This window comes from Camarhynchus parvulus, chromosome 1 (assembly GCF_901933205.1).
Source record: "Camarhynchus parvulus chromosome 1, STF_HiC, whole genome shotgun sequence".
Taxonomy (NCBI): domain Eukaryota; kingdom Metazoa; phylum Chordata; class Aves; order Passeriformes; family Thraupidae; genus Camarhynchus; species Camarhynchus parvulus.
The window spans coordinates 111,300,479-111,327,270 of NC_044571.1; the positions used below are offsets into that span (position 1 = coordinate 111,300,479).

The 26,792-nt window shown below is 40.2% G+C and overlaps 1 protein-coding gene across 1 annotated transcript; it reads left to right on the forward strand.

Moving 5' to 3' along the window:
• On the forward strand, positions 1 to 25,407 carry GABRR3 (gamma-aminobutyric acid type A receptor rho3 subunit). The gene is made up of 9 exons (XM_030952728.1): positions 1 to 128; positions 6,371 to 6,483; positions 14,637 to 14,704; positions 16,011 to 16,234; positions 18,372 to 18,454; positions 19,051 to 19,191; positions 21,798 to 21,950; positions 24,015 to 24,211; positions 25,105 to 25,407. The coding sequence occupies exons 1-9, from the start codon at positions 1 to 3 to the stop codon at positions 25,405 to 25,407; spliced, it is 1,410 nt and encodes a 469-aa protein (XP_030808588.1).
• Positions 25,408 to 26,792: the final 1,385 nt, after the last annotated feature.

Genomic DNA, 26,792 nt, shown 5'->3' on the forward strand with positions numbered 1-26,792 from the left:
ATGGTCCTGGTCATGAAACTTCTGTTCCTCACCTGCCTATGGCCAACAGCAGTGCTACACAGCTCTCACAGTCAGCATCACCGTCTTCATCGTCGGCAACAAATGTCATTCGCAAGAAAACATAACAGGTAAGAAATAAACTTTATCTGTCTCTGCTCATCTGGTAAACTTCATGTTGTCAGCCACCTTTCAGCACACCCCTTTGGTTTGCTGTCCTATTTTTCCAGTTTCTGGGTTTATAGTTTGCATAGTATTGATAGGATGTTCCCAAAACAGAAATGGTGAAATATTAATTAATTTTTCATAACCAGACCTTTCACATCGTGATTTTATGAATGTCTCATAAATATGCAGTTATGTACCCACTCACATCTACACACAGCTCTTTTACCTGGTGTGATAAAAGGCTACCAGATTATTGCTGTGATGTTCAAGTATTCTTGCCCTCTAACTCCCATCACAAGAAGCAGAAATGCCTTCCAAAGTCCTATGCCAGTCTTACAAAGTGACTTCCATTACCTAAACAGCAGAGTAGCTACACTATAAAGCTACAGAAGACTTTTTTATGGCATTAAATGAGGTGAATTGTGCTTTATTTGTAGTGATGATGGAACGTGTTCCCTTTCTGGAATATATTTAATGCTTTTAGACCTTGAAGATTGTCTTTGTTCTTGGCCTTTCAGTCGAGTAGCTGGTTGAAAATGAATAATGATTGAGAGGTTTTTACCTGTATATTTCTGGGCAAAGTGTCAGAGCTTTTCCCCAGGAAGGCAGCTCACATCTGCCATGTGAAGTCTCTCAACCTGTTTCTAGATTAATCTAATACTATGTGAACAGACCAATGGCTGCCAGTGATAATCCAAGAAAAATTCCTCTTTCTTGGGAGCTCATAGTTTATTTGTACAATATCACATTTTGAAGAAAAGTAACATAATTGGACTCCTCTGATATGTTTAAGCTGTTTTTCCCCCCCTCAAATTGCATGCCTTGCAGCAGGTGTACAGCTGTTAACCTCCTGTATCACTTCTCATGCAATCAGCCAGCAGTGAAATATCTCTGGAACCCTCCAAGTCTTGATAAAATCCTGTTTAGCAATGCAAGGTAAGAGATGACACAACAGAGGTGCCCAGAGGTGCTGTGTCACTCAGGACTTCTGGGTTTCTGTTCAAAGTTATGGGTCCAAGTTTGGTGCAAGCCAAAAGCTCATGAAAAGAATGGCTATTCAGCCAGATGTTTCAAACAGTCTAAGTGCTGGTGCACAATTATTTGTAATAACAAAGAAAATAAGCAGAACTAGCCACAGGGCCAACATATGATTTCATCTGGTGCTTTGCCAGTTTCAGGAAGCAGTTAAGAATCAAATGGAAAGAGAATAAAATACCTTGTTTGTGGTAGTGGCAAGGAACGTCTGTTTTAAGCTCAGCTGCTACACTTTTGTCTGTGGTAAGAGGGGGGAGCATGTGCTGCTGCTGTTTGCATTTATCCTGGTCTGCCTTAGCTGAGAGCAGTTGCTCCACTGTTGACATAAAGAATCACAAAGCAGGAGGGAACCTGGTGGTAGAGACAGGAAATTTTGTGGCATCCTGATGACAATCCTCTTGCAACACCAGAGTTAGCACAGTGTCCTCTGCATCGTCACAGATCTTTACTGGTACATGCAAATGAATCCACGTGACAATCCTGGGAGACAGGCACAAGTGTGTTATCAGAAAGGAAGAAGAGGAACCAGGAGGAATCCATCTGCTGCTGCCTGGTGTGGCTGTTTTCTGTGTACAAGGCCAGCCTTGGCATCCCACATCCTCATTTCCAAGGTCCTGGTGATTTTGAGCTGGGAAGAAGAGTGCAAAATCTGAGCCACACAGGATCCCAAAGCTTAACAGCAGCAAATCAGCTTTTCTCTGCAAAGGATCCAAACGTGTTTAATTTCTCTTTGTTTCATTCTCTGCTTTTGTTCTAAAGGCTGCATTATCCTTCAGTACACTGCATCAGGGTCTGACTTTCCACCAGTATGTTTTTCTTTCTGGGGAACAATCTTTCAGCCAGTGCTAGAGTTATTAGGGACACAGCTGACAGATGGCCTTGGTTAAATGGGTGGCCTTTTAAAAAGAATCCCATGTGAAAATGTTACTTAACCTACAAGTTCCACTGTTTTAATAGAGTAACCCAATTCTCCCTCCAAAGCTGTTTGTCTGCATTCTCCTGTAAAGAAGATTTTAAAGCATTAACCAAAAGTACATGAGAAAGCGATTATTCTCATAGTCCATTTCCTACAGCAAAGAACAAAACATTTGATTGTCAAAATATTAGGTTTTTTCTTAGTACATATTGCTGATGTTACTGAACAATTAGAAATGCATTTTCATGTATACGAGAGAGAACTGTGCAATTTTGATTATTTCATTTATCTGGGCTTCAAGGCTTGATGAATGTATTTAAACATTTAAGAGGTCACACTGCTGGAGTACCCCACAGACTCCCCTTGGAATAGGATTTCTGTAACTTCTACCTTTTGGATACCTTTGATTTAGTATTAGCCAGAGTATCCTGGGGACACAACGTTTGAAAGAAACTTATGGCCATGACATCCAGTGTATTCTTTTCACAAAAGGCACCTTAATAGTATTCTTCTCATAAACTTACCTAGTTTAATTCTGAATATGAAAGGATGGTAGGGGAAAAAAAAAACCCTTTCTCTAGTTTCCTACGAGAACTTTTACCATATCATTAGCAGAGCTCTGAAACAGAACAGCCAAGCAGGATCTTTCCAGGGATCCCTGTACTATACTGAGTTTACAACAAGGGCTTGCAAGCACAACCTTGGATGAATAAGGACAGGGCATATAAGATATTTCTCCTAATATTCACAGCTGTACCAAGCCACCAAATTTCCTCCAGCACCATCCTGTGTTGGATGTAATTTCTGTAGATTTAGTGATCTTCAGTGATTTCTTTTCCATGAACTTGTCCTTTTCCTCCTTGAACCAGCATAAACTTTTGATAGCCTGGTAAGTTAAAGACAACCAGATGGGACACGAACCACTCATGCCATTGGTTTATGGAGCTATGCTGATGACATTAAGTGATTAAATGCCTTAACCAAAAATTATCTAAGTACCCTTGAGCAGACCTTTAGCCTTTCATTTGCTAATGGTTTTCAAGGCTAGGTAGGAGCAGCTAAATTTCTCTTTAAAAGCCTGACATGTCTTTGTCCATTGTTAATATATTCTGAATTAGCTGCTTTGGTTTTGTAGGCAGTGACTAACTGCTCTTTGAGAACTCTGGCCAATGCCAAGGTCCATGCAATAGTATTCAGCCAAAAAGTTAGTGCTCCCAATTATTTAATATAGAAGTACCAACAAGAATGAATTCCCTATGTGATCTAAAACAGTTCAAGTGCTTTTTATGACCTCTTTTGGAATGTAATTATAGATTGCCATTTCATTTACATAATATAAGCCCTTGTCTGAAATACAGCTGTGGGAAGCACAGCTATGAGTGGAAGCAGTAGTTTCTTGAGCATGTGCCTCACTGAGACCAATAACTTTTTATCATTGCCCAGATCTACACCAATGCCAGGGTTCTCTTTGTTACTGCTACTGCAGCTAGGTAAGGAAAGATTTCCTGTCCTTAGGTGCATCTCTCTTCTAATGGTTTCACAAAACTATCTGCTAATGTTTTCACAAAAATTTCTTCCTCAGAAGGGCTGTCAAGTTCTGGGGCAGGCTGTCCATGGAAGGATTGATTCACAAGGCATGAAAAGGCATCTTATTATTAGAAATCTACAGTTCTTATAGAAACAATGGTGGACCTAAGGCCTGATTGGCCTTAGGAATCTTCTCTCACACTATTGGTGAACTATGAATAGCACATTCTGGAAAATCATAACTATAAACAATGGTTACAGAAAATATGTGGTTACCACAAATCCCAGAATCCTGCTACCTACTGTCGCAACAAAATGTGGTCTTTTATCTGGTGACATTCCCAAAGAAATCCCAAACTTTGGAAGGACATGATTGAGCAAAGCTCTCAGTATTTCCCTTGCTGTGTTGGTGTGACAGGAGTAAGCTTCAGGCCATCCACTGAAGGGATCCACCAGTCCCAGTGGATTTCCATCCCTTCTTGTGTGGCATCTCAGCAAAATTTATTTGCCAGTAATTCCTGGGAGAGCTCCTGTCTTCGTTACCCCTAACACAACTCTTGTGCTTGTGTCAGGGTTGTTTTTACAACAGGTTTCACACTTGCTTGGTATAGATTGTACAATATCAATCATTCTTCTCCCTATTGCTACTTTCTTCAGATGTTTTAAAAGATTTTCTGTTCCCCAGTGGGTACTCTCATGCTCCTGCTGGGCTATTTCTCAAAGGAGCAGAGGTGGAACTACAACCTGTCCTGCTGGAGTAACAGCCCACCCACTTTCTTTGATCTCAGCCTCAAGAAAGTTAATTAATTTGTGATCCCTCTGATCATATTTTGGGGTAAACTCTGACAAATCTATTTCTTTCTGTGGTACCACTGCAAGAATGCCCTTTTCTGCAGGAGTGGAAGAATCTGTTCAGCATGCTTAAGCTCATTATTTGAGCAGTTAGCAGGCCATGTTCCTTCCAAATAGCTTTGTGGTTTAAAATCCCAGAAGATCTCTTCCCAGTGGCTTATTAAGTAGAAAATTCCTGCCCTGGTAGCTTATATTTTGCCTCTCTTGTCCAGGGAAAGTCTTCCTCAGTCACAGACCTGCTTCTAGTGAGGAGTTGTAATAGATGGATCAGTTCCAGCCTGCTTCTTCCAGTGAAATCCTTGGAGCATCAAACAGGCATTTTCCTTGGCACATCAGATGACAAATGACCTCATGCTTCTCAACTGTATTAGCTGTGCCATGGCATTCTGAACATAATTCATCATTTTCTCCTCTCCTGGATTCCAGGCAGCAGAATTTCCTCATGTAGAACATTGCAGCTGTTCAGTTCTGCTGCCCATTCTACCCTGATGCAGGCTTGATCTGTGGTGATTTTAATTCTCTGAAGCGTGGGCTTGCATTTCACCATCCACATGATTTTCATACTCAGAAAACTAAAGTCTGTATTTGAAATGCCTCATGGACCTTCTGATGGCCCTGGTAATTTGATTCAGACAGCACTGCCAGAGACATTCAAGAATACTAAGGTAAATGAATTTGTTCAAGCCCAACAATTCTGAGTAGCCCAGCAGCCACCTCATCATTCCTGTAACGTAGAAGTAATTCCTTGGGCTTCTTTATTAAGAAAAAAGTGAGAGGGAGGACAAAAATAAGTAAATAGAGGCATACACCTTATCCTAAGGTATTCCATACCTTGCCTTAAGCAGTGTTTGACTACAAGGCCAATCTTCAGAACACATTTCTATCATTCAATCAAAAGTAATAATTACAGTTGCTCACAGCAAAGTCCCAGAGAATCACAGAAGGCATGAAAGAAATTGTGTCTAGGGAGAGTCCCTTGCCTGTGGCAAAGCAGCTGTATTCAAGTCATTCCTGCAAGTAAATATCTGACCTATTTTAAAATACCCTGAGTGAAAGGAATCTCAAAACCTGCCCAAGCAATACATTCCATGAGAACACTTCTGTGAGAAAGGTGTTCCTAATGTGTACAGTAGAACATAAAATCATGAGATCATCTCATTTCAACCCCCTGCCATGGGCAGGGACACTTTCCACTAGACCAGGTTTCTCAAAACCCCATCCAACCTGGCCTTGAACACTTCCAGGGATGGGCATCCACATCCAGCTTCTTGGGCAACATGTGCCTCACCACCATCACAGGAAAAAATTTCTTCCTGAAATCCAATCTAAACCTACTCTCTTTCCACTTAAAGCCAGTCCCCCTGCAAGTCCCTAGATCCAGGATCAACCTTTCTCAGTCCTTCCACAAAAAATCATTGACTCATTTGAGCTTCTAGGAAAAAACCCACATTTATTAAAAAAGGAATAATTGTCTCTGTAGTATGGATAATATATGAAGTGGTTAAACCATGGATATGTGGTGTTAGTTCCAAGTTTGATTTGCAAGTGTTTATGTGAATAATAACTTTAAACAGCTCTATTCTCTTGTATAATGATAGCTACAATCTCTGAGGAGAGCAGCAGAGGATCTAGTAGTTCTTCCTGGGACTTCTTATAAACAATTGGTGTTCTTCATGGACCTGGGCACCCTCCTACCTCATTTCTCAACCCCTCCCAATATATCTTTCTCCAGCTTTATTAGCACAGTTGTTACCCTTAACATTCCAGATTCAGCTGCCCAGTATTCCCACGTCCTTATTTCATTTGACTAGCACTGTGAATGTCAGGGCAGCAGAAAGAAATTAAGTTTCTCTTTTTTTTTTAATTTAAACATAGCAAACGAGAAATTAAAATGAGGAAACTTGACAGCACGAAGGTCCGACCACTCAAAACTGAGCAGCTTCTTCACATAGAGGACCATGACTTTGCTCTGAGACCTGGATTTGGAGGTAAGCAGCACATGCCTGCACTGGGCTGGGTAAGAGCTTATCCTCTCTCTGGGAGTTTACTTGAACTTTGTAATTTCAAATGGAATGGCAGACTTAATGGCAGCACAGCTCAGTTGTTGTACTTCAGGAAATAAAGAAGAAATAGTCAAAGACAAGGGGCTTCTCTGTGTTTAGTGTATCAATAGGAGAAACTGCTCAAATTGTCTGCTTTACAGAACTAAGTAAAAAATAGTATTAGAATAAGGTTCTTTGAGAACAATGATTAAGGTATCCCTGTAAACGGCACAGTCTAGTAGCAATTAGCAAATTACTTAGTCATCAGATTTGTTTTGAGAGATTGAAATGAACCATCAGTTCCTAAATCTGTTTGCTGTGTACAAAATTAAAAAAAACAAACCAACCAACAACTACCCACAGGCCTTCAGGTTATTATGATATTGTTTCTGTCTTGTTGGGCACTATGATGATTATTTGTTCATTTAACTAAATTGCATCTGGATGAAGGGAGTATTCAATGGGATGTTCACAGTTTGGATTCAATTTTGACTCTCCTTCATGGAAGGGAAAATGAGAGACCTGCCCCACTAATAAGCTTTGTCTGAGCCTTTGTGTCACCACTTCCCTTTTCATGATTCATGAAAATTACACTGGACTGCTCTGGATTATGAGGCCAAAAGGAAATATATGAGGACCAATAATCAGTGGTGTAGACAAACACAGATTTGGGAGGCAAGCTGAGGTCTGGGGAGCTGCTCTTGTTGACTCCAGCTGCTGGGATCTGGGGCCTGCTGATTGTGCCAGGAGGGAGAGTGGATAAGGAAAGCATCTTGGGATGCGCTGGGAGAATAGGAAAGGGTTTCTTGTTGCCATAGAAATGATGTCTTGTCAGACAGCAAAAACCTTGACTGGTTTTGAATAATAGTTGAGATACAGTCTGTTTCTTGGCAACAGAAATTCAGATTTCCTCCTGCCTAATACCTGTCTTGTCTAATATCTGTTAATCTGAACATCTTCTTGTTACCTTACAAGGAATTTAAATTTTTGAGAGCGTCACCTCAGAAAGAAGGTAGCATATCCATGAAAGCAGACAGAGTTTGGGATGTCCTTTATCACTGGATCATGCCAGAAACCAGTATTGATGATGTACATAAAAGCAGCTTTGAGAACATACCCTGTGATCTGTCAGTTGTAATTTTCCACGAGCAGTGAGGATTTTTCACACCCAGGCTTTTTCTCCTTGTCCTTTTTTTGTAGATGACTCTTCACAGAGCCCATTCAGTTCCTCTTGACGCCAGCTGTAGTTTTTCCACTGACTTCACTGCACAGGCCTCTCACTCATCACATTGCTCTGGCTGTGATTTCAGCTGCACTCCTGTCTTTCAGAAATAGCTTTCAGGAGGAGAGTGCTTCAGCTCTGCTTCTCCTCTGTCACCCACATGCCACAGTGGCAGGGGAAGCACCTTCTTCTTCACACACTTCCAAATTTTCAGAACTCCCTTAATATGTGAATGTGAATCTCTCTTAGACTAAAACAGATCCACTGGCATTTTTACAGCACAGAGTAAAAAAAGTCCCAGTGAAATGAGTGTCAATCTCAAATTTATACTCCAGAGTTCCTGTTTTGCCATTGATTCCAGTGGTGTTGCAGTAATAAGGAGTGGCTTGGTATTCATAAGGCAGTAGCAGAGATTTAACACACAATTGTGCCCTCATCAGTGGACAAATTTCTCTACAGAAACTTGAATCTGAATAACATCCTCAGGATTACTTTATGACAGCAGACACGGGGTGTGGGTTTCTCTGAAGAACAGTGATGATTAAATGAGCAGCAGGAGGAAACTTACCTGGAGGAGAGGGAGAAATTAGAGATCTCATTGTGCAGTCATTGCCACAGCAGTTACAACAGAACCCTGAACTGCCCTGAGACTTACAGGACTGTGGCTTTGTGCAGTTACCACAGGTGAAATCTTGGGTTTGTTTTCATCAAATTTAATGAAGCAGCTCTGTACTGTGACTCATGAGGGGCTTGTATCTGTCACATGCCACATCACATGATTTATTCAGCTCAGCCCTGTGCATCAGTTTGCAAAAACAAAAAACCAGATCAGGAAAGCTGGATGAAAAACAAGTATTTATTCTTTACCTGTAGAAGTGGGACAGGTTTTTCCCCCTCTCCTATACCCCATTGTGATTTTCTGGGTATGTCAGGGAGTTGGAATGACAGATTTTGTTGATCTGGCTCCACTGTGTCCCTTTGCCTGAGAAAGTCAGTCACCCTTTGCATCAGTTTAGGAGAAAAGGTAGCAAAAAAATTCATGCTGCTGCAGATTCCTCAGTTCAGGGAACTCTTAAATCTAAGAGGTTTGTTTGATTTCACTTAGCACAACACATGCCATGTAAATGAGCAGACCACAGGACCCAGAATTTTTAGTACCTACAGTTCAGCTGTACAAAGGAAAAAACAGAGGGAGAACATGCTGAATTTGATTTGTAAACTGAGCAAACATGCACAGGGAAAAACGTGGGGGAAATAAATATAGAACTGTTGGACACTGATGCTACTGGCTGCAGTGTTACTGGAAATAATTGTGGAGGTGAGAGATCCATTTTTTGACCAAATGAATACAACTCTGCTGCCATTTATATGAGTGTATTTTGGCATTCTTCTGTTGATTGCAGTGCCACTGCAGCTGCACAATCAGAATTTGAATCTCTGACTGTAAATTTTAAAATTTAGTCCTGACATTGTCCATTTATTAGCAGATCAGAGAGCAAAGCCAGAGAAACATAAAGCATTGAGATGAAGCAAACCCAGCAACTGCTGGCAAGCTGATCTTACTCTTTAAAAATGTTACTTTGCAGTTCATTATACAGTGAGGATAAGTGAGGCAAACCAACAATTCAGTGCACTCAAACTTTAAAAATCTAAACTTGCCATTGTTGCATTGTATTTACTCCCTAAGCCAGGCTCTTGAGTTGTTGATGGAAGCTGGTGGTGTTTTTTCCTTTTCCTAATTTTTTGTTGTGGTTGTTTGATTGTTGCCTTCTGTGTAATATCATGGTCTTGTATGGCTTGGAAGTGAGAAGGCAGATTAAACTGGGAGTGGAGAAAATGTAAGAAATTAAATTATGCTGCCAGCACTTCTTGGAATGCTTATCCCCAAGTTTTAAACTCAGCAAGAAAGGGTGAGCACAGACAATGAATGAGACTTCTCAGCATATCCTGACTTGTAACAGCTCAGATCCGAGGGCCACAATGCAAACTGCCATAGCAGCCAAAACTCCACGTTGAGAGAGGTCTGAGAGCAAATCCATAGAAATCCTTTAAATTCACTTTTTTCCCCTATTATACATCTATTTATCTACATATTTTTATTTTCTGAACTATCTTATTTCAAAGTACTGGTGGAAGTAACACATGCATGTGTGTATATATGTCTATATATTGTTTATATATATATATATATTGTTTTTTCTTTTACCTTGTGTCTTAAGGACCTGTAGTTTCCTACATTACAAGTGTGTTAGTTAAAGTTTTAAAATTGATGATCTCTTATTTTTCAACCAATATAGAAGATAATAACATAGGCAAGTGTTAGAAATGATGAAAATAATTTAGCAGCATTGAGCTGGTCAAGAGGTATCAGTCTTTCCTGAAAATTTGCATCTCAATCTGCAATTAAACATAATCCTCATTCTGAATTTTTAGAGGATCAGAAATCCTATTATATCACTCCCCCTTTATGCTTCCTCCCTCTTCAAAATATATTATATGTGTAATACATATATATACATAATATATTATATATAATATATGATAATATAATATAATATATTATATATGAAGGTAAAAGGGGGGAGGGAAGGGAAGAAAATATGGCCCAGTGTATCTTCAAAAAGTGCTGCAATTCTAACAGCTCTTTGCCCCTAAGTTCTTTTCTTTTTTGCACCACAGCTCTCCCTGAAAGATGAGAAATGTCTTCTCCCTCTGGTGAAGACTCACATGGGTGAAAGTGGAATGGCTTTTTATCACCTCTTACTGGAAGGAATAGCTGGGGATCCAGGACAGGAGGGGAGAGGAAATATATTGATTATTTGAAAGACCTCTAATAGTCTTCCACTGAATTTTTTTCTTTCACATTGCTAAGTCTTCCATTCCAAGAGCTGGTTACTGCTCATACCAGACCACCTTCGTTTCTTACATAAATAAGAAAGAAACGCAGTAGTAACAGGAAGAAAATACTGTTGCCAGTAGTTCTCCTGTTCCTGTCATTGGCAGAAGAAATTTAAAAAATCCACAAAGCTTCACCTCCCTTGAGCTTGTTTATATTTCTATCCAGTTTTCTTCCTCTTTTTTAGAACAAAATCCACCTACAGATCTTAATTCTCCCCTGGTCTCTATCTCCTACTGGCAGTTTTTTCTAGACCTTCCTGTTTTTCCTTTTTTTTTTCCCAGCATATACTCCTACAAAGCCAACTGGGTACAGTTGTTTCTAAATTCAACATTTATCCCACGGATCTTCAGGTGCAATCTGTTGCATGCCCAAAGGTCTGGCTATTATAAAAATATCATAGCATTCACTAAAGCAGTCATTAGTACTGTGGAAATGGATCCCAAAATGCTAAAAGGATAGCCTTTTTACGTAATATCCCTTCTAGAAAGGGTATTACAGAATTTGCCTGATGTACTATCTATTAATAAAATTCCATGCTCATCAAGGAATTCTTTTGCTATGCTTAAACCTTTAAAATAAAAGACTGGCAATGGCTTGCATGAAGTGAAACCTGTCTGAAAACAATGCTGTTTTTTTCTGCTGAGGAGTAATTATCCTGAAAATCTGTGGAGCCTCCATTGTGAAAATCACTAATCCCTCTAAAATAATGATTTGTAGTGACCCTCCAGAAGCAACTGAAGCTGCTCAATTTAATAACAAAATCCTCTCTGCCATCCCCAGTTTTGTCAAACTGGGAAATAAAAACCACAGCTTTGCTCTGGTTGCTTTTTTTTAAAGTGAATTTGATGCTGATGTCTGATGGTCAGCCAGTGATTGAAATTCTCAATCTAGCAGGGAGAAAGCTGTGGTGCAGACACAGAGGTAGATGAATTGCTTTCCTATTTTGGCTGGTTTAGCAACCTTTTCAAATCTTACTGTAATTATGTTTTTTTTAATAAAAAACATTCTCTTGTGACAAAACAAATCTAAGGGATGAAGAAATTACAGTTCCTAGCAGCCTGTTCCCAATAGCTAATTATCCCTGTTTCTAGTGGAGTTGATTTTTAATCACACACACAAGTGTTCCCAAAAACCATGAAGGATTAGACCAGACTGAGGCCAATAGGTGTCTTGTTGGGTGTGTTAGTGACAATGATATTGAAGTGCTCCAGTTGAGAAAATTGAACAGCACATGATCAGGGCTGCATATCGGTGCAGTCTTTACTGTCTTTTATTATCTACTTACATTTGTTGCCAAAGTAGAGTCAGAATAGGAAGGAAATATTTGCAACTGCTCTGATCTGTTAGTAATGGATCAAGGCTGGGGTAGGGGATGTGATTTAATAATTCTCTGTGCTGAATGCTAGACTGGACAGTGTTGTCTCACTAAGCATCATGAGTAAGGTTGTTGTCTTTCTTCAGACAGAGAAGAGGAATCTCTTCTCAAGCAGTCTGTTTCACACTTCTTGCATTTCTACCTAATCAGGAATGAATTTAATTGTAACAGTTCCCTTTTTATTCAGTTCACTTTAGAATTGTTCACTGTATTTCTCCTGGCCATAGGTTTTGATTTCTTTTATGCTATTTATTGTCACCACCAGCATATTTTTATAGTAGTTCCCAGTGTGGCACAGGCTGTCCTTTCAAAGAATCAGGTGTCTCTGTGTGTATTTATGGATAAGTGGCACTTTGGTTTGTGTGCATGCAACCAACATAACCATAAGCTGCCACTGATTTCCAGTTCTGTGACCAGTTCCTTTGTACTCTCTGCCCAGAGGAGCTGAATTGTTGATGGAAATTTTGCCCACGCTGGAATAATGTTTGTTTGGGTAAGAAATTTTTTGGGTAAGAAATTGTCTGTAATTTTTGAAATTCCAACAAATACTAGAACTGCTATCATCACACTTGGAGCAGCAGTCACTAAGAAAAGCCTTTTCCTCACGACACATGGCTTAGAAAGTCAGATGTGTGATTCTGGGTTATGATTTGTGCTTAGCTCCTTGTTTGCCTGAAGGATGCTGATGGGAGACATTTAACTTTATTTGCTTTAGATTTGTCCTTGACTCAGGAACTGGTAAAACCTTTCTTGACATTGAGAGCTGCTCCCGCTCTCCTCCTGTTCCACCCACATAATTGAAAATGAATTGTTGTTTGCATTTAAATGATGTGTGAATGCCTTTTGTGAGCGATGCTCACATCAGATATAAACTCCACAATGACTTCTACTTTGGCTGAACCTGTTTTTAGTTTACAAGATTTCAGTGGAATACAGAAAAGATGACTCAGATTACAACCAGGCACTTTTATGCCAGTGTTTGGTACAAGCTGGTATTTAGTGTAAATAAACTATTTTTGTGTTGTGATCAAGACAAAGCAAGAAGTGGGCAAAACTAGTTTAAGAGAGGTATAGAAAATTCTGTTGTTTTGTATGAAGGAGTCTGGCTGAATATATTCATTGATACTTTTGTGCATCAGCCTCTGGAGGAGCTGTCTTTTCCTGTGTCTATTCTCCAGAAGAAGCAGCATTTTTCCAAGTGCTGCCTGGTGTTTTACTAACAAACTTTGCTCTCTAGAGTTCCTTTTTTGAATCTTTTTTTGGGCTTTGGCCAAGAGGCTGAGGGAGGCATTCCTCTCAGAGAGAGACACGATTTCTGAGCCAAAGAGCCCAGCTCTTGTCAGTGCCTAAATATTTTCTGGTGTGCCCTGCTAAATCTGAGCACATCTCACCTTTATTTCCCATGCACAATGCATCTTCATCTGTTCTGTGCAGGGACAGACTCCCCATTAAAAAAAGACAAGTAAAATCAAGAGATTACAGAGCCAGATTTAAAAATACCTCTGAAATAGTTCAAGATCTTTACTGGTAAGAACTGGAGGCAGCTGTGTAATCCTCGAAGGCTGCTATTTTAAGGATAATTCCAAAAAGGGACACAATATTGTGGCTGGTTATCACAAGAGTGATGTTCTTGGACTATTTTGGCTTGACAGGGCTAAAAGGAAAAGAAAAGAAAAAGACAAGTTAGAAAATCTGTTGCTGTTCAGACTTCCCTGTATTCATGTTTTTAACTGGTTATTTGAAATGTGTATTTAAAAATATTTTAGCTGGCTATTTTTGACAGAAGTGATTGGAATCCTGTGTACAATAATTACTACTGATTTTCATGCCAAAAGCAGAATATTTTTGGGGTGATGGTGTGTATATGCATATATGCATGCTCCTCTCTTCCTCACTGTCAGAAGTGATGAATCAATTAGTGGAATGACATGACCCATGTAGAACTAAATCCTTCATTCATGATACTTCACACTGAAAAGAGTGGAAATATTTTCATATTTGGCTGTAATTTTTAATCGATTTGGAGTAACTTAATCCCAAAAATGCACTCAGTAAATACACAACACAGAACAGATGTAACAGAACATGATTAGCATGTGTACAGCTTTTCTCTTGTGAGGTAGTGAGCAAGCAATGCTTTTTCATGAACAGCTATACCAAACCTTAAACAGCTCAGTAACTAAAGTAAAGTAACTAAAGAGTCATAATATTTTGTGAATAAGCATTGGAAGTGGTAAGAAAGCTTTGCAATCTTTGATGTATTCCATGTACTTACTCAGCATTTTCCCATGGTAGTTCTGAACTGCACTCCAAGGGGTTCATTAATTAGCTGTGGCATCACAAGGACACTGCCACTGCTGGCCAAACTGCTGTGCCAAAAACAACTGGTCTGCCTGCAAAAAGAGCACTGAGCATCTTGTGCTTATTTTTACAACTGCTTAGCTGCAGGTTTTACTTTGTTGCCTTTTATCATTCAGTGTTTTAAGGTGGAGAGACTGCAGTAAGTGCTGGGATAGAGTACTCTCTGTATCCTGCTGTTGTAGCAGTCTTCCATTTAAAAATATGGATTTTTGCTCCTCATGCCTCTTTTTGTTCCCATGCAGGGTCACCAATACCTGTGGGCATTGATGTGCAGGTGGAGAGCATTGACAGCATTTCTGAAGTTGACATGGTGAGCAGAACTGGAATAAAAGGTTTCAGTAAAAATACAGGGGGTTCAGAAACATCCAGATGGATGTACAGAATAATGTAGGTAAAGAAAGCAAACCCTAAAGAGCACATCCTTGCCTTGAAGCATGCATTTAAACTAGTAAGTGTTGAATTTCTCCTTGGGCCAGGGGAACAGCTCAGAGTGGGCACTGCTCTGGTTTGAAAACTCCATTGCATGATGAGGCTTCATGTCCTTTGCTTCTTTTGCCTATGCAAATCTGAGTATTTCATAATTGTGGCATGGGTGGAGCTGTGATCATAACAAATGGAAAGAGAAACATCAGTTCCAGAAGTGGTCCTGGGGACGAGACGCTGCAATTAGGGCCTGTGGTACTGGAATGCAGGCTGTTCATTCTTCAGCCCAATTGTCACTAATACTGTCAGTATGAGCTCCTGCACTGCTTTACAAAACTACTCAAATCATAAAATTGTATTACAGGGCCATAAAATCATATTACAGGGGAAGATCCAAGTCCCTTCACAGTATTCTTACCAGAAGCAATTGTTCTACTGAGACAAATGGTGTCTGCCTAATAATACAAAATTTATATAGGTGAACACAGAGCACTCAGGCTGTGCAGAAGCTCACACTGGCTTTGCAGCATCCTCTCCATCTCTTCCCACAAATATATTTGCAGTTGTGATGTTTCTCTAAATAGGATCATAAAATATTTGTAATAATGTTTTATATTAAAAGAATATGTAGTTATCAAACTGCTTACTCTTATGATATTCATTGAATTGTTTCTTTATGATGCATTTAATTAATAAATGTATTAATTTAGCCCCTGTAAAACATTTGTACAAAATGAACAGATTTATGGATTTAAAAAATTCACCTAGTGCTTGTGAAGAACTCCAATTAATCCCTTTGTAAAGGAACCTTAAGGGAACCACAGTCCATTCTTGGAGAAGGTTGTGAAGATCTCCAGAGGAAACATTTTTTCCATTTACCTTTGTCTGGCTTTAAAGCTTCTTTATGACTGCACAGCTGGCCCAATCCAGAAGACCACTGAGCTATGTAGAAGCTTTATCTAAGGATAAATGAAGTCTTAGTCTCAGACACTAGAGACAGGACTAACAACCAAAATTTCATCAGTATTCAAATTCAAACTCATTGAGTGGTGCTTAGTTCCTCTCAATAAGGATCTTTCAGATAATGTGCAGAGAAGAAATTGATCTTTGGATTGAATTGATTAATTAGTAGTGTTTTCTGTTGCACATGATTAAAACAAGTATTGTCTCCTTTTATTTTAAATGAAACAAAGGACTTCACAATGACTTTATATCTCAGACACTACTGGAAGGATGAGAGGCTCTCATTCCGAAGCAACAAAAACAAAAGTATGACTTTTGATGGACGGCTGATAAAAAAGATCTGGGTGCCTGATGTGTTTTTTGTGCACTCCAAAAGATCTTTTATCCATGATACAACTGTGGAAAACATCATGCTCCGAGTGTACCCTGATGGCAATGTCCTCTTCAGCCTGAGGTGAGGAAATACCCTTCCCTAAGAACATCCATGGCTGCAGTTGTCATGTATTGGCTGTAATTGAAATGACTGGAAATATTTGCAAGTAATTATAAGATTCTCATACTGGGCTGGCATTAATCCCCTGGCAGCACATCATGGGAAACTGGTTCGACAGTGGGAAAATACATTAAGGATTGAAAATGTATTTTTTTCTATCATTCAGATATTGTTTCCTGTCAAGGGAGTTTATCAAGTGTTAATTCCTTGCCAGTGGCTCTAGCAGTATTGCTGCTGAGTACAGTAAAGCCCAAAATTATTAACAAATAACCATAATTTTGGTAGTTTTGTTTGTTTTATTCTTTTTCCTGAGTCTTTTGAAACTATCTCAGCTATTTTCACTCTGGCTTACCAGTTAACATGGCAGTGATACAAACCAGGGCTCTGGATAGGCACAGAGAGCAGATTTTTGGTGCTGATACCACCAGTGTTGTGGGACTAAAAGGAACTGGAAAGTGAAACAGCAATTCCAGAACTGGAATAGCAAGGTCATTAATGTGTCTCCCTTCCCTCTGTATGTTACTGCTTTGCTGTATGAAGGAGATTTGGATGATGTGGCAGAAATAGTTTTAATGTAGCAATTTTCCCCCTAGGGTAAGGCACCTGAGGCCTGTGCATTGCAAAAATTCAGTTTGGTACTAATTAGCCCTGAGCACAGAAGTGATATTTCATCCAGTCTGGACAGTTTGAAGATTTATGGAAGCATTTGAGATTGTGGCTGTGTAATAATTGTTGCAACAATTAATGAATTTATCTCCTCTGTCATGAGGACATGCAGAAATCCTCACAACAACTGTACACCACTTTAAAGCAGTGTATGTTCAAGAGTCACACTGACAGTAAGGAACAATGAGGTGAAGTGTGCTTTTTATTGCTGTATTAATTTCCATAATTCTTGAGAAGGAGGGATCAGAGGAACTATACTAAGGAACTTCACTAAGGTTTGTATCAGCGATTCTCCAAGTGAGAAGCAGGAATTGTTCCTTAGATGTGCCTTAAAAAACCTTTCTTGTATTGCCAGTTTTACATGTAGCAAGTAAATTAAATTCCAAATACTTACATGCAATAAATCTGCATATTTCACAGTTTTTCTTCAGTGCCTGGCATCCAGGGTTTTATTGAAGCAAAGTGAAACCAAAATCCAGATCTGTTGCTAAAACAGACTTTCTTTTCCTCTTGTTCCCCATGTCCTTTAGCCAATAGCTGAAGGATGGACACAACATCCATAGTTGGAAGTTGTATGCATGTCCCACTCTTAGCATCTCATTTCAAGCCAGTAAAGTATTATATTTGTAAAAATTCAGCTCAGTGTGGTTACTGAGCCCAGGTTTTCAAAGGGCACTTGTATAACCCTCACTGAATTTCCTGTGGGATTCCATTTGAGCAAAACTGAAAAATTGAACTTAACCATCAAATGACATGCAAGCTGTGACAGGAAAGGGAAATTTGGCAATATTTACCATATTTAACTTGCTGCCCCTAGCAAGTTCAATTGTTTTTAGTTCTTTATTAAATACAAAGGGGGATTTGTCCTCTAAACATTTTGTGAAAAAGCAGGTGGAATGTGAAATAGGCTTTGCCTAGATTTCCTTAAGCTTTTTACAATATAGAGCATTTCATTTAAGAGGAGAGTAAGCTTCCAGAAATTGCAGCTAATCTCTTTTTAAATTAAATATTATAATCATTCTAGCTGGGAAAACATCCCTTGGAATAATACTTGCTCTAATCTGTAATACTATCTACTTCAGTCTATGAGAAATCAAGTCAAGAAATGTGAACTCCCTTTGTTAATCTTTGTAATTGTAAACCTCTAAACCAAAATGTGTGAAAGGCTAATGAAGGATCAGGCCAAATATAGGTTTAAAAATCAAAGGTAATTTATTTAATAATAAAATCTATTTATGTTTTTTCTTAAAAAGATGGTCTCTCACTGATTTAACTTTATTTCACCATCCTGAAGCTCTTTTAGAAGCATCTAAAAGGGCAGAAAACCTCAATCAATAGGATTCTAAACAGCAGATTGGTACTAAGATGTGTGCACAGCTAAGAAAGTGTTAACTTTTTAGTTTTATTTCTGTTTTTCTGTTCTTTTCTGCAGAATAACAGTTTCTGCTATGTGCTTCATGGATTTCAGTAGGTTTCCTCTGGACACACAGAACTGTTCTTTAGAACTGGAAAGCTGTAAGTTTAATTCCTAATTGTTCTTCACATGTACATTCTTACTATCACTCCCTCTTGTGCATAATACCTCTTTCACTTTTTTGATGTATCACCTGAACCCTTCAGCATGTACATACTGAACTGTAAGCAATTTGGGATCTTTCCAGACCTCAGTGAGCTTTGGGAAGGTGGAAAAACCATGATGCACCCTGCTTTATTCCCACTGGCTATTTATTCCAAGGCCTAAATCTAAAAATCTGTCAAAAAACATGAGGATTTTTTCTCTGAGAAAAAAAAAAATGTGCAGATTAAAAGTAAAATAAAATGTCAATATTTGACTTGTTGGAAAAATGAAGATGGGTGCTTGTGTTACTGTGAAACATCTGCATTTTCACCCCTGCCTCAGTTGTAAGCTGCTGGCAGGGCACAGGTCTGGGCTGCACTTGGAACAAGATGGAACATGCTCTTGGCAAACTTTTTCCATGCCAACTGGCAAACTGGTGTGAAAAAATGTCTCTTTGGGGTTTTCCCAGATTGGCTGAATGGTCTCCTCTCCCTAAGAAAGGGAAGTGATTAACTTCAGTAACTTTATAACTTCAGTTTCTGCTCTCTCACAGATGCATACAATGAAGATGATCTGATGTTGTACTGGAAACATGGAAACAAGTCCCTGAGCACAGATGAGCACATCTCCCTCTCCCAGTTCTTCATTGAGGAATTCAGTGCTTCCAGTGGACTTGCTTTTTACAGCAGTACTGGTATAGTAAGCCCCTCTCCTCAGGAGAGAGAAGCACAGGATAAAATCATGCAGAATGTTCTTCACATTCAAATTCTTTGCTAATAAATGACAGTGGCTGCTGAGAGATCTGTTAAAATGAGGTCTTGTCAGTCTGGGGCCTTGGTTCTCTTTGCATTTCCAATATAAAACTTTATTTTAGAAACAAAAAGGCAATAATAATACTTGTAACTTCGTGTCTGGCATTAAGAACATGAAAAAAATGCACAACCACCAAAAATGTGCTGTTATGAGCTCTTGCAAAATCATGGTGCCTCTCTGAAAGCCACTGGAGTATTGAATTTACAGGAATCTTTATGTCCTGGCTATACAGAAAAGCTTGAAAATGGAAATCTGAAAGGATCAGATACTAGAAAGCAAACAAGAGGAATTCCAGTGTGTTTTATTGGCTAAAATATCCTCACTTTTGGAGCTGTGTAACATCACTAAAAGTCTGCTGACTGGAGGATTTTCAAATGAGACTATTACCTGTTCAGGTCTAATTAATGATTTTCTTAATTTTCCTTGTTTATACATAAAGTTGCAAGGAAAAAATTCCCTTTCTGTCAGTGCAACATAGTTTAAATTCAGGTTGATCTGCCCCAGACAGGTTTTTATTTCTCCCTGTAGATGTTGCTCTGTACTTTCTGGAAAGCTGCACAAAGCTTTAGGAGTTCATTGTTTGATTTCATGCAGGGTGTGGAGTTTTTTTCCTTGTATTTTACATGAAATTACAAATTTTGAAACAATTCTCTAAGTAAGTAGTCTAACCATATGTTTTTAACCAAAGAAAACAGCACTCTTGCTATTGTACTTTACAGTCTGAGTCAATTCATTTCAGTTTGGTTATTGCCCTTTATATCAAAACATATGAATAAAAGAGAAATGACTCCATTTAATATGATGAAGTGCACAAGTCTTTGGAAAAAAGCTTTTAAAGAAAGCAGCAGATATATTTATTTAGTGTATTTTATTTACAGATTATTTTCTTTTTGTTTTCAAAAGAGGACCATCCAAATTTGTGGTGGCTGCTACTGAATGCAGAAATCCCATTTTAAATTATGATGCAGCCTAAGCAGTGAGGAATTCACAGCTTGGTACGGTTCTTCACCCTTATCTCCTGCTCCTGTGTGAGCTAAGAACAGAGCTCCATCTTTCAAGGGCCACTGTCATGTGGATACCCTGCTATGATAACTGTGTCTTGCTGAGAGCTGCATCAAATTTGTCCTTGTTGCCAGAAGGAGACTGGGATATTTTCCACCAGACTGGGTTCCAGGAGTTCAGCTGGCTTCTTCCTGCCTTGCTATTCTCATCAAAAACCACTCAAGGCAAGCAAAGAGAGCCTTGTGCACAGCAGGGCACACTGACAATGGCCCTGCACCCAGGGCTTTGCAGCACCTCACAGCATCTTTGACTTTGCAGAGTGTAACTTTACACTGAACACGCAGAGGTTCTGTTGGTGAGCTTATTCAGCAGCATAAAGGTGAAAGCAAAGGCTTTTTTTAAGTCCCAGGGACCACTGGGAAGTACCTGAATAATGCCTGTAGCATATCTGGTAATCAGAATGCTGTCATTTGTGGGCTTACATGTGGCTTTGGCTTTGAAGTTTTGTTTTGTTCAGGAGGTTCTACTTTGTCTTGTTTTTTTGTTTCTTGTTGGAAGCAAATTTAACCCTCCAAGTAAATGATAGTGGAGAACAAACAGCACCACTCTAATGAGAGTCATCATTCCCACAAAGCAGCTTTCTGCATTTCAGGTTCTGCATCTTCTTTCCTGTGAATCTCAGTGAACAACACCTGTGGTGTTTGGGCTTTTGGAGTTCCCAGACCTCCAGAGGAGCAACAATTTAAATCCAGTTTAGAGACAATAATCTATAAAGCAAAAAACCTTCTCCACAACTGAAAACACAATAGAACATTTAATATTATTTGGGGTTCATTTTGATATGTTCTTCTCTATAGAGTCACTCGTTGTGATGGCAGGCTCACAGCACAGGCTCACAGATGCCTCTGTCTGTCCTGGACAGGCAGATGCTGTGCAGGCACCCACTGCTGCCTTTTTCCCCTCCCTGAAACCTGGTTTCCCTGCCGTGGCAGGAGGTGCAGCACAGATGCAATGCTGCACAGGCAGAGCACGCCCCAAATTCACTAGATGGCACCCTGTCCTCTAAAGTGAGTGCTGGGCAGGCAGGCAGGCAGCTCCCACCAAAATTAAAAAAAAACAACAGGAAGGAAGGGCTGCTTCTTGTCAGGTAATTCAGGGAAGGCAGGGTGTTGGCATCACTGCACAATTGTATCCTGTCTGTATTGTCCTGGCAGTTTCACCTCAAGTCTATTTGGTTTTTTTCAATTTCCCAGCCTCAGTTAAAACAGAGTGTTTTAGAGATGCTCCCATAAATGAAGGAGGATGGACAGTTTGTAAAGCACTTTGTAAAACTAAGGGGCTGGCAAGATTTCTGAGGCATTTGCTGCTCCTGCTGTGGATACACCACTCCTGCCAGAAGGAGGGGCCAGCAAACAGAGCTCACAAATAACATAGCTCTCTTCTCTTCTCCCCCAACCTGTTCCTCTCCCTTTTTTTCCCCAATAGGTTGGTACAACCGACTTTTTATCAACTTTGCACTCCGCAGACATATTTTCTTTTTTGTGCTACAATCCTATTTCCCAGCCATGCTGATGGTGATGCTGTCTTGGGTTTCCTTTTGGATTGACAGAAGAGCTGTTCCTGCCAGGGTGTCATTAGGTAAATCTTTGCTGTATATTCTTTGGGAGGTATAGATTCGAGAGGGGAGGGTTTGGAGTTACATTAGCTTCTTTACACAGGACATGAGCAAAAAGATCAGCTAATTGCCTGAACAACACTGTTATTACTTCTCTTGTCATTACCTGTAGTCAGTCTCTACATTTGGAAAGGGGATGTTTGTTCAGACTGGCTTTGCTATTTTTGGAAACAGCTCACACACCACAAAAGCAAAAAGGGATGATTCTGCAGATTTCCTGATAGAATTTTACTTAATTGCAAAACCTGGGTTTTCCTTCCCTCTTCCCAGCAAAGTAACAGGTAGGAACAGGCAGTCAGATCCCTCCCCAAATCCATGGATCATTAGGTGTAGCCCAATCTATGGAAAAGCTCTGCAGCTCTTCTTTTTCTCAAGAAACATTCACTATCTTCCTACCAACTTGGAAACAGTTGCCAAAGCCTTTCATTGTGGGACACCTTAGAAATGTTTGCTTTGGTGTCTTAGCTGTGCAAGGCACACAATCTCCTGTGGAAGCCAAAAAGTAAGTTCTGAACACCTCAGCTCAGGGGAAGAGGACCTGTTACAGTGTTTTGTAATAGAAGTTTATTTTTTTCTCACTGGTGAATCAGTGGATGCCACTCCAAGGCTGTCTTTGTTGTGAATGTAATGCTGATGGCTTTGAAGTGAGTACATTTTTTTCAAAAATTAGGATCCCTGAAGATCTGATGGGAATTTGTTAAGATATCTAATGCAACCATAATGCACCAGTCCTGCAAATGTCAGGTTAAAATACAGAAGCTCCTGTTCTTTCTTCTCACTGATGCTGCTCCCAGAAGCCAGCTGTGTGTTGCCACATTTCTTAGACAAGAGAAAAAGCCCTCATTTTTCTCTGTAACTATATCAAGCTGAAAAAATAGGACTGTAGCCACTCAGATCCCTTTCTATTGGCACAGTCTAAAGCTATTAATACATGAGATATAAATCTCTTTGTTAATCTGTAAACAAATTATGGTACCTCCTACCTACTTTTATTAATGCATCTATGAATTCCTTTTATTTAGAAGAAATTTAACTTCATCTTTACAAATAAGTTTTTAATTCTCAGTAGGCAATTTTGAATGTTCTCAAGATGGTTTTGCTGATCATGTTTTTTATGTATGGATTTCTGCAGAAGGTTATGCATCAGGAGTTCCATGAATAAAGCACATTTCATTAGCATAATCATACATAATTTATAGGAAACCTTAACAACAAAGTTTAATAAGCCTAGCTCCTTGGCCTAGAGTATATGTACATTAAATAAATTGATTTCCTCTTATATGGTGTATTTCAAGCTCCATCCTTCAAACTAAAAAAGCTGCAGAGAGGTAGGGGGGAAATTCTTGTGTGTTCCAGTGGACTTGAACTGGTGTAGATCTGGAGAAAGGCTGCAGAGACTCAGCTGACAGTGCTGTCTTCTAGAGTTACATTGATTTCTTTAAAAGCAGAGCCTGAGTTGAGTGTTCTTTTTTTTTTCCTGAGCTGGAGCAAACCAAAATGAGAACAGCTGATGTAAGAGCAGAGATTGAAAAGATGAGGGTGAAATTTTGGTCACACTGAGACAAACAATAATTTTTTCTTAGTTTCAGTGGCTGTAGCATTTTTATGCTAGATTGCTTTTAGAGAGCTGTGGAGTTATATTTGTTCTCAAGAAGTACAATTTGAGAAAGTGTTGGGAGGGAAAATGATTCTTTAGTGATTTTCCTGGACAAGAAAAAACGCAGTGGCAGCCCTGGCTCTGGAAAGTGAAGAATGGCCGCAGCTTTCACCTGTGTGTGGCAGTGCCCAAAGCTGCCACAGAAACCTGTTCCTTGTGCTGCTCAGTGACCATTCTGAGCAGAGAGAAGATTTAGTGCTCTCAGCATTGTGTGTGATGGGTCCTTCATGGTTCACTCCACTTCCCAGAGCCTGTGTGGGGGAATTAAAGGGGGTGTCAATCACACTCCCTCACAAAGCTCTGCAGTGGTGATGAGCGAAACAGAACCAGCTGGCCAGAACTGTGATAACCTCTTTCTTCTCTCTGGCAGGTATAACTACAGTACTGACAATGTCCACCATCATGACAGGAGTAAGTGCCTCAATGCCTCAAGTGTCTTACATAAAGGCTGTGGATGTGTATTTATGGATCAGCTTCCTTTTTGTCTTCCTGTCAGTCATCGAGTATGCAGCAGTGAACTATCTCACCACAATTGAAGAGAGAAAACAACTCAAAAAAAGGGGCAAGGTACAACCCTCTGTGTTTTGTTGCCTTCTGAAAGCATCATGCAAGCCACAGAGTAGTCCTGGTACAACTCTGTGATAACAGAACAGTAACAATCTCTGTCTCCACTCTGTATCTCACTTTTTTTTCACTTGGGTGAAGGGAGACAAAGTGTCCTCCTCTCTGAGATCCTGAAAGGTCTGTGCTTCCTCTCCCTTCCCTTGTGGCAGAGGTTAGGAATATTTTTTTGCCCCCCTTTTTCCCCCTCAGAGGAATATAACCTTCCTTCTATTTTCAAATGCCTATCTATCAAGGTATTTCTCCTGTCTCTGAAATAGACCTCAGCATGCCCTCATATGATATTCCTCCCTGTTTCCTGGGGTTTTTTTGTCCCAAGACCAGATGAATGACAAGGTAATTTTTAGAAAAGTGTGCCTGAAGCAGAAATAGCCACAAGTTAAACATCTACTTTCTGTGAAGCTCTCACTTAAAAAAACCTTTGCTTGAAGAATATCCCCTCTGTAAACTCATTTGCTGGAATATCACGAGGGGAAGAGCACAGAAAGAATGCATATGTTTCTCACATGATTGGATAATCCCATCAAAAACCTACTCCCAGAAATGTTTGAAGTAATTTCCCACAACTCCAGCCACACAGACCTACAGGAGAGAGTAAGATTCCTCTATTTCATGAGCTGAGGCACGAATTGGCAGCCAGCAGCTGGCAATGATCAGGCAGACAAGTGTGCTTTATGACATTTGATGACATTTCCTTGCTCATGTCCCGCTCAGGGGGGCAGGCCCCACAGAGAGCCATACTGTGGGACAGCCCTGTTCCCCACATGCTCAACACTGATGGTTTATTCATTTATGATTTGCCACAAGGGCTCCTGCTAGTAACTGTCCTTTGTTGCCAGGCTTCAGGAATGTACAGCATGGACGCAGTGCAAGCGATGGCTTTCGACGGCTGCTACCACGACGCGGATGAGGACATGGACCTGAGTCCCTTCCCAGAGCCCTGTGAGGAGAATGAGACCAGGGCAAGTCAAACCAACATCTCCAATGCTGACACACCTCGCCTGAAGAGGAAGAGATCTCTGAAGGGAAACGTGGGCAGGATTATTTTGCAGAACAATCATGTTATCGACACCTATTCCAGGATTATATTTCCCAGTGTATATATTGTGTTCAACTTTTTTTACTGGGGTTTGTACATATGAACAAAAATGCTTATAAGCTAGGCTTTATTTTGTGTATGAGGGTTGCATCATACTTCAAAAATAATGCAACAGCAGGGGAGGAAAAGGTTACAGTTTTCCAGAAGAGACTTCTGCATCAAACCTGGGCTGGTTTGGTCAGCAGCAAAATTCTTCATGAAAAACTCTCACATGTCTGGGTTCTTTTCCAACTGGACTACACAGAGCTTCTCTGGGGTGATCCCATGCACAGGCTCCACTGCAGTAGCACAGGAGCTGTGTGCTCACTAAGGGAGCCCTTTGTCACCCCCCTGAACAGAGAGCAGCTCCCACCTGAGCTATTGCCCTGTCTGTGTCTGCACTCCAGCCCTTCCTGTCAAATCAGCCTCTCTGTTCCTCACCTGTGCTCCATTTTGGTCAGCAGTCGCCACCAATGGCTTTGGGACAGCTTGGGACAACTCCTGTCCTTGTTTCACTTCCTGCATTCCAGTTTTCCTGGGCAACCCCTGTGCACCTCAGCAGCCTCTGCCCTCGGATGCTTAGCAGTGCAGTAGGGACCAGCAGGAAGCCAGGCTGATGGGGCTTTGTAGATTGTGCATCAGCAACACTTCAAGAAAACCCTTCACCCTTGTCAGCTGTCCATGACTCTCCATGGGACCTCTGTTTTGAAGAATGTGGCTCACCTGAGGCAGCACAGGAATAACAGAGGTCCCAGACCCTGTGCACTTGCAGCCACTTCCCAGGTGGATGAGCAGCATCCCCAGCACAAGCTGTGTCCTTCACGAGTCACCCACACACCTCTGCCTCACCTCAACCTGCTGTAATCCCCTGCTTCCTGCAGAACCTTTGGCTTAGAAACACAGGCTTTGAGACAGAGATTTGAGACAACTTTGTCAAGAGAACAAACCAACCACGCCTTCGGTTCTTCTGCTTTCTGTTGCACGTGAACTTGGGGTTTTGCCTCCCTCCCTCTCGCTTTGGCTTTTGAGATTGAATGTTCCAGTGAGGAGAAGCTGCATCTACCCCTTGCAGCAGTGGTGCCCAGCATAGTTCCAGGAAATAAAAGGAAACAGCTGTGCCAAAACAGAAACACAAACCTGTAAATCCTGCATGGAAATATCCTTAGGTTCAGGCTAAGGAGGCTGAATTAAGGATGTTCAGGAATAAACACAGAAAGTTTTCACAGCTCCAGAAAATAATCAAGATTACTTTTGTAACTTTCCCAAATAAGGAGCACTTTCCACTAAATTCCTTGGGTTTGTCTGTCATTTAATGAGCTGAGTTTATACTTACAAAGTCAGATCAAAATGATAATTTTGAAGTTCAAAATGATCATTGGTGACAAAAAGTGTCACAAGGTAAATTCTTGGTCAAGTTTATTGGTCAAGGAAGTGGGAATAAATTTGGAA